Genomic DNA, 14,167 nt, shown 5'->3' with positions numbered 1-14,167 from the left:
CAAGTGCCGCAATATAAGAGAAAAATATCCTAATCTCTTGTTACAAAGATGCTGCCGCCAGTGTATGTAACAAAATTTATAGCTTATAGCTATCATCATCGCGGTAAACTACAAAGTTGTGAAACAGCGACGGTCTCGTATCGCGAGCTGGAAATTCGACTCGTACCAAGGTAGTACTATACTACTTATTCAACCCAACACATTGTCGCCGTAACTCCATTCTTGTCGCACCTTCCCCAGCCTTAATGCTTCGAATTGCACCCGAGCCGAGCCTCTTTGTCTCGTAATTTCACGTGCAACAAAAAGCCCGCGGTAATTACGAGTAATAGCAATAAATTTTGCATATCTGAGCGTTTTTCTTCAATTCATTACTCTGGCCGCGTGACGAGCGGTGCAAGTTCCTAAAACGTTAGCGAAATAGCTGGAGGATCCCAAGAATTCGAGGTCCTCGTCACACGTGCCGAGTATTTCTCGATAATCGCGAGAACGGAAATTATGTTTCGCTAACGACGAACGGTGTTCTTGCGAGCCGACCGTCTCAGAATCGTACCGCGCCGCCCGAGGAATTCGCTGCGCGTCACCGTGTCGCTATATTTCCTGACAATGAGTAGTAAAGCTCGGTGATATACGCGAAAAGGGGTTGAGGGTGTTCCTTTTTGCGCGGGAACGCGGCGCGTTTTCGCGCCGCGAGAAACGACGGAACGAAGGGTTCGTGGAAGAGAGAAGAGAGTTACGAAGGGAAAGGACAGGAGAGGAGGAGAGAAGAAGCGCTTCTACCTGGCGGAGAAAAAAAATGACGGTTGTCCTGCAGCCATGGTAGTCTGCAAAAATGTTTCGCCGTGCAGGCAACCGCAGCAGCAACGACGAACGCATTTGAATACCGCCTGTCCTTGGCGAGTATTGTCTGCCTTCCTTCTTCTCCACCTTCTTCTGCCTCCCTTTCCTCCAGCTTTTTCGCCTCCCTCTGGCCCCTGGTCGCCCTCCGTCTCCTTTCTCTTAACTCATTATACCAGCTTCCTGCGTAATACTCGCGCATGTAAGTACCGTGATGCATGCACGAAACCACGTGCCCTCTTAAATTGCGGGTTAAGATCTCCGTTTTGCACCTAGGAAGAACACGATTCTGTCGAACTTAGATATGCTGTGAAATTTGGTGTTTCCCGTATGTGAAAGGATGGATGGAAGGAATGTTCTTAACGGGTTCGCATTCATCACCAGAGATCAGTACCCTCGGTGTATAGACTGACGTCAAATTTCTTGAAAACATGCCTGAGGGTCAAGAAGATATTTTCAGTAGAAATGTTATGAATACTTCTGGACCTGGAGGGCTATCTTTAAATAGATGAGACAGAATTACACGAGTCCTGAAGTATACATTTGATGTGTATCTAGTAATGTTCATAAGTATTTAAGTAAACACTCCGCAGATAACTTCAGATTTACCTGATTCGAGGTCTAATTAAATAGCTCACAATATTACAATTTCCCTACAGTACCGTCTCACGATAATATGCTTAAACTCGTTGATCTTCAATTTTACAGCAGTTCTTATAAACATCTAAGCACTAAACATATTTAGAAACCAGCCCTCCGCTCCAATTTACAAGAATGGGTATCACCGCGGGAGACAAAGTTGCGTGAATCCTCTTCGATCGAGGCAACGTGCAATTAACGCGAAATGTAAATAAGAAAATTATAATTTAAAAGCAGATGATCACGGATATGCGCGTATAGTCGCTCCTCCTCCTTAACGACTTGCCGCGCGCAATCTTTTTGCGCGAGCAACACAACGGCTCGCGATTTCATGGCGGACGCGCGCGAACCCGCTGAAGCGAAGGGAGTAAGAACAGAAGATGGAGTAACGGTGGGCGTGCATATATTTGCTGTCAAACTATGAATCCGAGAGCTCTTTTATCGCGTTGCGTCCTATAATTACACAGCTTGGGTCACGATCGTATAAACCACGATCTTAACGCTTCTGATCCTTTCGCGCTGACTGTTATTTTCGTCGTGCGACTGATAACAAGTTGACAACTCTTGCATATCGAAATCAGATCAGAAATACAAAAACTCTAACGCATGATTCAATTGCATCATCAAGGTCACAAAAAATAGATAGGTACAACTGAAATGCTAAACAAAGTGGGGATTCTATCCTGCAGATATCTCTTCAAATATAAGGCTTTAACACTACCAACCTCAGAGCCCACAAGCTTATTTTCTCCAATGACACCAAAGACTAAAGTTAGAGCTCCATAATGCCACTATTTCCCATTCCACTGGCGTTGCTTTATCCAAAGGCCTTAGTCTCTAAGAACCCCAGGACGCAGGAAAAGCATCCTAACTATCGCAGAATCTCAGAGATAGTCGTAGAAGCGTCGCGCGACCGATAAACCCGCGATAATCGTCCCGGCGAGCGGTCGCGGGACTCGCGCGAACGTACACTCTTGCAGAGCTGGGAAATGGAAGCATAATCGTGGAACAATATGCGTACTCCCCTCGAGTCGGATGGAAGCAACGCGCTACCGGCGCAAGTAGGCAGTTACAACGACAGTCTATGTAAGTACGAGCACGTAGCCGACATACATGCATTTCCGTGCGCGTTACATGCGCTATGGGTGCACCGCGTGTGTGCAAAGGTAACGCAGCGCGACGCGGCACGATATAAACATACGTGTTTTATGATACTGCGGTTCACCGGCGGTGCATGACGCGCGTACACCTTCGCCGCGTATTGTGTACACGTGTACGCGCGTACACGAGCGTGGCTGTTGCTGATCGTTGACCAGGTTGCTCCGGGGCAACCATAAGCAACTCTACGTGGGCTCGTTATGGTTTCTCCGGCTCGATAATGCTCGATTGAAATGATCCCGCCGTGAAATACGTACCAATCATACTTCTGCGATATACACAGTGGTATGGACATGCCTAGGGAGCCGGAGCCTGTCGACGAAACCACGCGACGTTCAGGAATTGAGACTTCAGGCGATCTAGGAGAGAGGCATAGCGCATAGCCTTATGACGATTTGGCATTTATGTCGTGTTCACCGTGTCGTGGGAGTCGCTATCTTCGGTAGGTTTTAAGAAACGAGAAAATTGAGATTGTTTAATGCATAATCAATGGAAAATTTCAATTCCTTGCGATTCTGATTCTCTGTTCAGAAAATCGAGATTCAGTGTCAGATTTACTCTGAAATAGTAACTCACTATCTTTGACTCATCTGGTGCAGCAGCGGGATAGTCATCTATTGCAGGAGGAAGCTTTTGCGCGGTCGAGTCTCTGACTCGAAGGTTAGCTCTCTATTCTTATAAAATATTCATTATGCTGTGGTATAGTCAGATCAATGGGGCTGCGGCTGAAATCGCGACTTCTTGGCGACTCTCTCGCAACAGAATTCGATCTGGCTGTACGTTGATTAAGTGGATGACAAGTGATTGTCGTCGCGACTCACGCTTCTAGAATATCGCTCATCCGGTCGTGATCCTCTGCAGCCGGAACAAACACGAGCAGAGGAACCTTGTTCTCGCTACTAAGTAGGAAAAATTCTTTCCTCAGATACGACACAAGTGTGAAAGTGACGATTCGTGGGTATGCATAGATGCCCTGGTTGATGAAACGAAATCGACGAATTCCAACGTCCCGAGACATCTGGTGAACGTGCAGGCGAGAAGAGAAATTTGACTAGATACTTACTGGTATGTACTGTGTATTTATGGTGTAGAGTCTAAACAGAAGAATGAAATTATATTCCATACGCTCTATCTGAAAATCGAGAAATTGGCCCAGGAATTTATAGGCCTGATAATGATATGCAATTTTAATATAATGTAGTTCCTCATAGGTGGTCTCAACGTGTCAGGCAGCAAGCGTGTAGGTACGATTTCCTGTATACTCAGTAGTTCGATATAGGCACATCCCAAGCATCGAAGACAAGCTAATTGCGATGAACGATCGCGGAATAAACTTCTAAATCGCGGAAGAGACTCGCACGCGAAATCACTATAACGAACGACGACCTTTCGCGCGAAGTCGAACCGAAGAGATGGAAGTCGATGATCGAACGCTAGCTGATCATTCGACGTGTAATACATCGTGTAAACAGCACGCGAACGCGGCGCGATCGTTCATAAACGCTCATTCGCGAAAATGATACGTGGCCATCGACGAAAGGGAGGAGCACGAAAGGATGGGGTAAAACGCGAGGGCGATTCTCGATTGCGAAGCACCGATTTGTTTAGGTGGAATTACGCCGTGACCTCGGGCCGAGGTCGAGCCGGAAACACGCTGGTATAGTTCCCGTGTTCGCGGTCGACGAATTGCACACCTCCGCCAAGACTAATAACGCGTCTTCGTTCCATTCGCCCAGTGAATAACTATATAAACAACTCCCACAACGTACCATTTGCGTGGAACATCGAAGATGATGGTGGGAGATGCATCGTACCACGCTAGCATGCATTCTAAAACACCCCACACCCATAATTGCCTCGCTAAAAGCGATTTATTAATGATCGAACCTCCTAACGTGTATGAGCATCGATGTAACCAGCCAGCGACCGATAATCGGCGCCGAACGATCCCGTGGAGCTCGTTGAATTGCTTAATTACGACAAGAAACGCTGGGTACACAGTTATATCCCAGGCGCGATTTCCCTGTAATCCCTTGGAAATTGCTCTAACAACGGCCGAACTACGTTGTATTGCGTTCACCGAGTTCCCTGCTCGAATAATTGCGACCGGTTATTTTTAATTGAATTACACGAACGTTAACCGACTCTTTCCATTGGATAACAGTGCCACAAAAGGCGTTCCGTGATGCAAGCCGCAACGCGTCGTGGCTCAGCCTTTAAGTTCAGCCTGGCTCCGACCTCGCTGGAATATAATCGACCGGTGTGCTCCATTTCCCGCGAGAGATCGCGCCGATGGGACCGAGCGAGACCAAAGGAAGGGCGAATGGAAGTGACGAGCGAGGAGGCACTGGAGGAGGTAGGATCCTTTTACGCGAGAGTCGAGGCTCACGCGAGTTCCAGAGGAGCTATGGGTGGAGCGGGGTTCACGAGGTCGGGTCAAACAGAGGACTCTAATGCAACGACTATCAGCCGAGGCTTTCAGAGACTGGAAATGAGACCGAGAAGAGAGGTCACGAGACTCAGGAAAATTCTACTATATCTGTTACGTTTACGGAAGCATGACGTTACTATAATATTTTATTAAATTAAACGTTTGCTTTCTCTTGCAATATTTATATTCCAGAGAATCTTATTAGAGTCTAATTACTAGTATTCGCACCTGGTCTTTTCTACTTTCCATTCAGCCTCTCGATTGAATAGGAACCTTTATCAATCGTTCGTGACACGCACACTGGGGAGACACTATTATAATCATATACCGTATACACCAGCACGTAGATGCGCAGGACGCACAAAAGCTTCGAGGCTCGTCTGTCAAAGCAGTAACGTAAGAAAAATCCTATTACCCATTGTAATGGGGTTCCCGTTAAGCCGATTGCACCGCTGATTAAACGCTGCGCCGGTATAAAATGACAGACTAAAGTAATTAGGACTGGTGTAAAATGACGTATCTCGAATCTCCCCTTGAAACGTCTCGAGTTCTTCGTTACCCAATTGTAGATACTATTTCATATAAAAAATTAATGCAGAACAGGTAGGATAATTTTAAGAGTACATTACAAGCTACAATGTTATAAACAAGTTAAATTCTTACCTTTCGCTTCTCGATTATCCGGACATTCGATTAGTGAATTTGATTACAATTACGAGCAAATTTTATGTAAATTGAATTTGGTGACCTTAGAGAAAGGAAGGTTGATTGCAGACATTTTCTTTCTGTTTAAAATTATTAATAGCGTTATTGTTAGACCACCCCTACTTTAAGTTCTGAACTTCAATGCTTGTCCTCAGACTTTACTCAATGTAGTCTCGTGTTTCGTATTCCTTAGTACAAGGAAAGTTTTCGTGCGGAGAATTGATTCCAACCGGTAAAAGAACTACTGAATTAATTATTCATTCATCTTCGACACGTGCATAACATTTTTATCTTATGTATACTAATTGTACTATTGGGTTAATGACCGTCAAGTGGTAAACAAATTGTAGCTTTCGTACATTTTCTTCAAAATGCGTCCTTTCAATTAACCCACCTTGTTTCTCCTTTAAATTCACAGATTACCTTTACATAACTAATCCTTCAATATCTGCCGTGAGAGCTAATAAAACCTGGCATTTTGACCTACTACATATACGCGCGCAAATGATTCAATTGCAATTAGTCGAGGAAACGAGACGAAGCATTGACGATTGCGAATCAGAAGATAATTCAAAGTTAATCGTCCGTCAACTATGAAATTAATAGGTCGGTAAACGAGCTGGTTACTCTTGGGCCAATCTCTTCAGAAATTGGCCTTGCATCGACAACGAGCGATTTATAACTTCCACTTAGGTTTTCCAAGAGCACGAGATCAAGACGAATCGCGGCTCGTCCCTTCTGAACTTCCGCGAACCGTGGCGCCATGTTGGACCCCCGCTTAATAGTTTCCACTTCGAGGGAGCCTTTGACCCGGGGCTAGGTAATAAATCGCGTCGCGGGACTTATCAGAGTGGATTTGTTCGTAGCGGCGAGTGAGTCCCCGTCGGCGAGGGAAAACTGGAGGAAGGATCGAGAGAGGAAAGAAAGGGAAGCAAAAGGGAGGACGAGGCGAAACGATCGAGAATTCAGAGTCGGGTTTGCCGACCGGAGCGCTCACTGACCCCTGACGGCTCCAGCCGAAGCGGACGTCACGAGAAACCTTTACCTTCGTTACCGTGCTAGTATTTAAGGATCTTCCTTGGCGTGCCATACATACGGCTATGCAGGCATTTAGATCTTTATCCGATCCTCCCCGTCAGGAGTGAGTACTCCAGTGAACCTGAAACCTCCTCGAGAACCATTATCGGTTCTCGAGGCACTCGCTGCCCGCTGAATTGCCTGTGAAATTGTGCTTCTCGTCCTAGGAAGCGTCCCGTAATAGGAAAGAACCGGCTGAATGCATTAGAGTATCTATGGTGTCCCAGAAACCGCTGACTGAACCCTGACGGCTTATTCTACTGACCTCGAGGGTAGTATTTAGTACAATTATAAATGAAACGCACCTTTTTTATGTTTTTTACGTGTAGTCACATAAATACCTTCAGCGACTTCTTCATAATATATGCTTCCTGCTGCCATTCAATCCTTTATTCGACCTAAGACGATTGAACAAAAATTGTAGGCCATTAACGAGCAAAGGTTTCCTCGTGTAATCGTTCGTTCGAAAGATACACCGTAATTATTCGAATTCGCGTGTAATGTTGCCAAGTGACGACAGGCCGCGACGTTAGGACACAGTGGACATGCTCTTCGGTCGTTGAGTTTGCGCCTTTAATCGAGGTCCCGGTGGCTCCGAGCCAGTTTGTCCGTTATCTCGTCTCATCACTTTCCTTTGAAGACCACCGAAACGATGGGCGCGTGGAGGAAGAAGGGGACGGTTCCCGATGTTATTTATCAAGACTCGCTCTTCCCTGGCGTTCCTCGCGATCGGATCGGCGTTGATAACGGTACACCATCATGTACCACATACAAGTACAGGCGCGTTGTTTAACGCGTATCTGCCGGTTTTTGGTATCTTCCCTGCTGGACAAGGGAGGGCAATTCGATAAACGTCACAGATATAATTCTCCACGGTGGAATGTAACTTAGCGCAACGAGTAATGACAGAAAATTGCGGTAAAGATAGTGTAACGTTTCAGTTAAATGTCAAGGATAGCTTGAATTCGTTCCTGCATCGTTTCACGTCACGAGATCGGAAAAATGAGTCCTCTTAGGGTGTTTGCAGTGCACGGTTGCGCCACTGTCTTTCGTCATTGAGCGTGAATAAAATCCATGCCTCGATTCTGCATTGTTGAGAGAACAAACTCGGGCAATGGATAGCGTCAGCGTTCAGTGAAATAAATAAACATGTTCCAGTTATCGAGGTGTTAGGTAAATGTTAAAGCAGTGGTTGCCAGTTGCTTGAATATCCAGGGTAAACTTCAAACAGCAACGGTAGGCTTGTCTAAATTTATTTATTCCTTTGAATTTTCGTCGAAGATCGAATCGATTATGTAATTCCTCTACTGAACGTCGCATCTCAGTCCGAGGAATAGCTGTTAAAAGTTTCATTGAACAGCGCGAATAGTCGAGGAGCGTTATGCATCATTTATCCAGGGTAGGAAGAGGCTGATGCCATACATGTTTCCCCCGGAGGCTTAGCCCGTGAAATGACATCGGTTGTGGGACGTTCGTTCGCGAGACCACGATAGAGTCATGTCAAGGGCAGAAACCTGAGAATTGCATGCCATTTATCACGGCTAGTACCGACGTGTTCTTAAGTGGAGACCATTGTTCGAATACTTCGATGTAGATACCAGCCGCGGCACATCGATTTCCACGATGCAAAAACGCGTTACCGCCGACACCACGCCGCGGACTATCATTACTGTCTTTGCGAGGGACCAAGAAGAAGAGAAGGAAGAACAGTCGACGAAACTCATTGCTCGAGACAGGAGGATGCAACTCTGAGCGACGTAGAATTTAATCGCGTTTTCTAACCGGACACTGACGATAAGGATCGAACGTAACCACGCGACACTTCCGGAGTGGGCACCGAACAGTCGAACGGCGAACGCTCGATCAATGTCAGAATCGAATTCATGCAGATCTGTAACTCGATTGCGCGAACTAATGATAGGCAGCGGCGCAGCATTTATGGATTATTTCGAAGGCTGGTCAGTCGGAAGATCCAAGATGCGGATAGCGAGGTGCCAAGTTTCATAAGCACGTCCTTGCTTATCACTTATCTGCATCGGCCTGCAACCACGCGCGTCCATGTACAGCTGGTGCACAGGACGTATACACACAATGAGCCGCGCTGGAAACCGTCTAAACGGCTTATCAGCCTGCATCGGATAATATCAGTGCCTGAACCTGAACGTAATGGTTATGAGTAATAGCCAGAGATCGTGGCGGCGGGGTCGGATCCGTTGAACCGTACACGGAATATGAAATTCAGATACAGGTACATGCCCTGTTACGCATTATTCGCCTGCCCTCCGTTTTCTGCCACCGATTTGTCTATCGCGCAATACCGAGTCACGACACTTTCGAATTTCATCTGAGACAAATGCAAAATTACGACTCCCATAACTGGTTGGGCAAGAGATGCTGATTTATGCAATCAATTATAAGAAATATGAGACGTAAATGTCTCAAGAATGTGCAAGAGCACATTCCTGTGTCTTCTTTTTATATACTTCAAACTAATTACGGAAATCCTATGTCAACGATAAAGGTTTCACTTATTTTTTCCCGACAATCCCAGCATGAAAGCTTAAGCACTGCTCCTCTTACGCGCACCAATCCCGAGCTCATTAACATGATTTACATAAACGGAAACTCCATTAAACGAGCCTAACGGTCAATCGCCGCCGTCTTACTTTTCCCTAATCGCGAGACACCGCCGTGGATCGGCCATTGGCTTCGCATGTGTGTCCGATTTCTCACGTTCCCGTCGATAAGGCCGCGATAACATATGTAGACAGTGCGATTCGACTCGGGACAAGTATATTCGCTGGTTCGACGATTCGCACGACCTCGGCTCCGACAAATAAAATCTCCGAGTGCGTGAGAAAACTCATGAAAGAAAGGGAGGAGAAAATTTATCGGTGAGGATGCGAGGACTGATGAGTGTAAAAACATTTTTATTATGTTTAAATGCAGACTCAAGTCCGCTAATGACTATGAGCAACACGGCTTAAATTCTCGAGTTTAGAATTACTTAACTGTCAAAAGAAGATTGAGAGAATTTTAGTAAAACGTAATACATGTTTCTAGAAGTCGAGGAAACTACTCCCGGAGTCGGTGACTGGATTAAGTGAGAGTTATCTGGTATTAATCGAAATCAATGGCAGGAATGTTGCTACATAACCAAACCTAAATCGTTATGTAGAACATTTGTATCATTTCTAGATTCTAGAATCCTTGTGAGTCTTGATGGATGCGTCGTTGCTATCTTTATTGCCCTTTAAGCATGGGAAACACAGGCCACGGTATACAAAATGTGCATACTCAAACCTATCGAACTAGATTATTTTCTTATTGCTATGCAAATTACAGTTTTTTAATAAAATATCATGGAAAATGTAGTTGAGGTATCTGCCCCTGTAATAAGGTTTCCTACAAAAAGAACTAAAGTCACCTAATATCCTGCTTTGATAAGCTCTTGGTAATATCTGTAGTTATAAGACAAAATGACCTAAGTCACATGTTTTTGTTTTCGAGATATTGATGTTTAAAGATTTCATCTTCAAACCTGTCTCATGGACTTGTATCTTCTTGAACCTTTATTTTTAAGTGAAAAAATTCTTTTAATATCCTGTCTTCTTTCTGAAAATGTAAATTTTAGATTTTAGATTATAATTAAGACCTTAGCTCGAAATTTTTGACTATGTTACATAGCTTTTTCCGTCTTACAACCACAGATATTTATAAGAAACTTACAATATAAGCGCTCCCATTGCGCTCAGCAGTGAATAATTCTCAAGCAACTCAACTGCACTTACCAACGATTTACAATACAATGTACATACAACGTTAAAAGTTCTCTCCTCATTAGCCCAGAAGAAATTCACCTCCCAAAAGCCCAGCCTGTTTCAATTACCACAGTATCGAAGTATCGCATTTAAATTCTCCACGGACGAAGCTACAAATCCCTTATCAGCGACAGGAGCGCGTTCGTCCCCAGCAGGGAACGGAGCTGAATAAATACGGTCCAGGACGAAGCGCTCGAAGACAGCATTGTCGAAAACCTCTCGGCGGATGTAGATAAGGTCAGACTTTATCGGGTGCATCGATACAGCCAATAAATATGCGCGTATGAGCTTGATTGGAGAAGCGCGGCGATCGGCCAGCGAGATGGCCAGACGAACGAGCAAAGGGGAAAAGAGGCCGAGAGGAGGGTGGAAGAGCTCCGAGAGAGAAGGCGATTCATTAGTCGTACAACACGGAAGTGTTCGAACCGCACGGTTTCTCGACGTGTGTCGGGTCGTCGTGTGTTCGTGCGCGCGATTCTGCGACCCACGTGTGCGTGTTTGTGCGCGGACGACGGCGGTGGAGAAGCTGCAGAGCCAAAGTCGGCTGTTCGTGGCCCTCCACGAGGGCCTTATTATGCGCGACGGGGGCCCAAGAACGAGCGAACTCGACGTTTCGGTCGATCCGGCTCAACATTAAAACGCGGAATATATTGCGGTAATTCTTTCTGTTCGATCTCCTGCTCCGTCTCCCCTCCAAGAGGAACCTTCGCGTTCTTCCTCTTTCCTTAAATGGACGGCATACAGGGTGGGGACAAATTCGTAGGGTGACCAAGAAAAGAACGACTCTGCGCAAAAATATGTAAAAGGTCAATTTTCTCCAATCGAAGCTTTGTTTGAATGCGGAAACCTTGATTCGATTGATTTCTAAAGAGTATAAGAATGAAAATATGGGTAATTAGATTTTCTAGATAAAGCAATTAAACGTTTCTTTTACTTCTTCTTGCGAAGAAAGTGCAAGGTCGATTGTATGATTAAAGACTTTTGAATTCCTGTTTAATATTGCTTCCTGCAGTCGCGATGGAATTTATGTCGCTTATAATTTATCGAGATACATTTTGTTACGACCCAGAATTTCGTTTGTAGCAAGCTAGCGACAGCACGTAATCCAATCAGTGTCAAAGATTAATAAGAACATTAGAGATCCCCACCCTACAAATGTTTGAATTTATTCTGAACACGAGTGTTATTAATTCCCGCGTTCTTTGGGAGAAACGTCGTTGTTCTTCGGCTCAGCTTGTTACTGCGTTGTACCAATTTACGATGTCCTCTTGTCTGTGTTCGCTATCGTGGACCGTTTATCGGATCGCCCTGATGGTGGAACAGTTCTCTCATGTCGCGGTAAATCACAAACCCACACGGAATTTCTAATTCGAACGGCATGAATAAAAATATCCCTTCTAAATCATACTTCCCATGCACAGTGTACGGCAATATTTCAGGGAATCTTTTTCGAATCGCAGTCTTCAACCAACTGCTGTTATTCTACATTTTCAATTCATTTTTGTAGGTAGAATCATCCTTTTTCTATCTCTTCCTTGACACCCTGCATATTTATATACATGGCGCAATAACTTCTACAAACTTCTTTTTGCTCGTCACACCTTTACGCTACTTTTCACGCAACACATTCATATTTCTTCGCATATACATTCTTGTTAAATCATTCTCTCCATTTCCTTCAACATCCTCAACTATTTGCTCTTGTTCGCCAGCCACGACCATTTCAATTATCATTCCTCTGACAAATGGAGCCACCGGAACTCCCCGCGTGTGCCCCCTGCGAAGACCGCCCCATAAAACAGGCTATCCTCGCATATAAGTTACGCAGCAAGTAGCAGCATTCCCCAGTAGCCAGAGTAAAAGCTGTCGCGGTTTCCGTTGCGTTTCCACGGCTGCTTCTCACCGCCTACACACGCATAATCGAGCGTTGGTGGTTACCTGCTGCTAATATCGCCGTACAACCGTTTCTCGAATTACAAATGATAATTACTTTTCCATCGCGGCGAGCCGCGCGTTCGTCATCGCTGCGAGGGATCACGAAGCCGTAAGACAACCGACCGTCTCGGATTCCACGGTCGACTATTAGTAATCCCGGGCCTTCTCACGCACCGCAAGGACCGCGAATTCTGCAGATTGCTTCTGCTTCCTGGTTCGTCGCGGCTCATTCTCTGGCCGCCGATCAACCAGTATCCCGTTGCTATAATCCGAAGAATCCGCTGCCCCGCGGGACACGCGTGCCCGACGGATTAGGCGACGACACCGGCTAATGGCCGCTCAGGATTCCGAGCGACGACAAAGAATACCCCGACTGGAGACGTCCAATGATTTACGCAGACCAGAATGGCTGTCTGACCGAGAGGATCGAACCTCGATCGATCGCGAACCTAGACATTGACCCGACACACCGTTCCGTTCCACTCCTCTGCGGACTCGCTGCTGTTTTACCATTTCACATTCTAATTCGTCAATTGAGATATACTGTTATTTGATTGATCTGCTGCATTGGATCGCGTGAGAGGTGTGTGATATCGACAGTGTGATTTTATTCTCCGAAACGAATGTTTGAGAGCTCGGTAGTTTAATGTCCCCGAGGATCATGAGTTAAGATGTGTTTGCAAATAATAAGGATACTGAACTCTGAAATATCGAATGTTTGTTGTTACTGTAGCAACAATGAGGAACTTGTCGTAGTTGTTCCATGTACCTATCTTGAAAAGTTGTTGCTTATTGCCGAATGTTTCTTTAGGTATCTTTGTGTTTTTGATGTCAACGACAAATGCCGCCTTGAAACCCAAAGAAAGCTCAAACGAATCCCAAATATTATTTGGATTATATTTCTTCAGTGTGGATAAAATATTTTGATATGTTGGTGTTTATTGAAAGCATTTCGAAACACACAGCAACAAAAGGCGACAAAATGTTTCTTGTTGTTGCTTCAGTGCAGACATAGCTTCATATTCATCTGAATAATGATTCAGAAATATAGGCGATTATTTGAAGAAATATAATCGAACAGTCCATGCACCTAAAATATATCTTACCTCCCACGCAGGGCTTTCAATTGTTACGCCTACATGCATGCAACAAAACGATGAACTTTCTTACCTGTTGCACTGCCTTTTAAGTTCCCGCCGGATACTGCTCCGCGTGCGGATGAACCTGAATGCTCCGCTACTCAAGGAATTCGCCCTCTTCTCCCCTTTCTCGAACATGGGCAGCCACTGCTCCGAGTGCAGGCCATTCAGCACGTTGTCATCCATATCCGTGTCACTCTCGATCGCTTCACCCTCGCTGGGAATCCCCGTCGAGATAGTCCTGGTCTCGCGTTCTTGCGGAGTCACTTCACCGCACCCTCGCCGCGTACGATCGAGCACAGAAAGGAACCGCGGCGACGTTCACGGTCGGTCGCGGTCCCATGGCAGTGTGTAGCAGCCTTTAACCTCTAACGGATCGGTCAAGCTTCTCGCTTGCGATCAAGCCGATCTTCTCCCTTGATTAAGCG

The 14,167-nt window shown here is 45.5% G+C and overlaps 1 protein-coding gene across 1 annotated transcript in view; it reads right to left on the bottom strand.

The window, feature by feature from the left end:
- The window catches only part of Shrm (shroom), a 161,701-nt gene extending 147,776 nt beyond the window's left edge, over positions 1 to 13,925 (bottom strand). Inside the window, exon 1 of the mRNA XM_076392771.1 lies at positions 13,771 to 13,925. Within this exon, the coding sequence (XP_076248886.1) occupies positions 13,771 to 13,925 (155 nt within the window). The remainder of the gene's footprint in view (positions 1 to 13,770) is intronic.
- Between the last annotated feature and the right edge of the window lie 242 nt (positions 13,926 to 14,167).

The sequence above is a fragment of the Calliopsis andreniformis genome, chromosome 2 (assembly GCF_051401765.1).
Source record: "Calliopsis andreniformis isolate RMS-2024a chromosome 2, iyCalAndr_principal, whole genome shotgun sequence".
Lineage (NCBI taxonomy): Eukaryota > Metazoa > Arthropoda > Insecta > Hymenoptera > Andrenidae > Calliopsis > Calliopsis andreniformis.
This window is presented reverse-complemented; position numbering and strand designations above follow the sequence as displayed.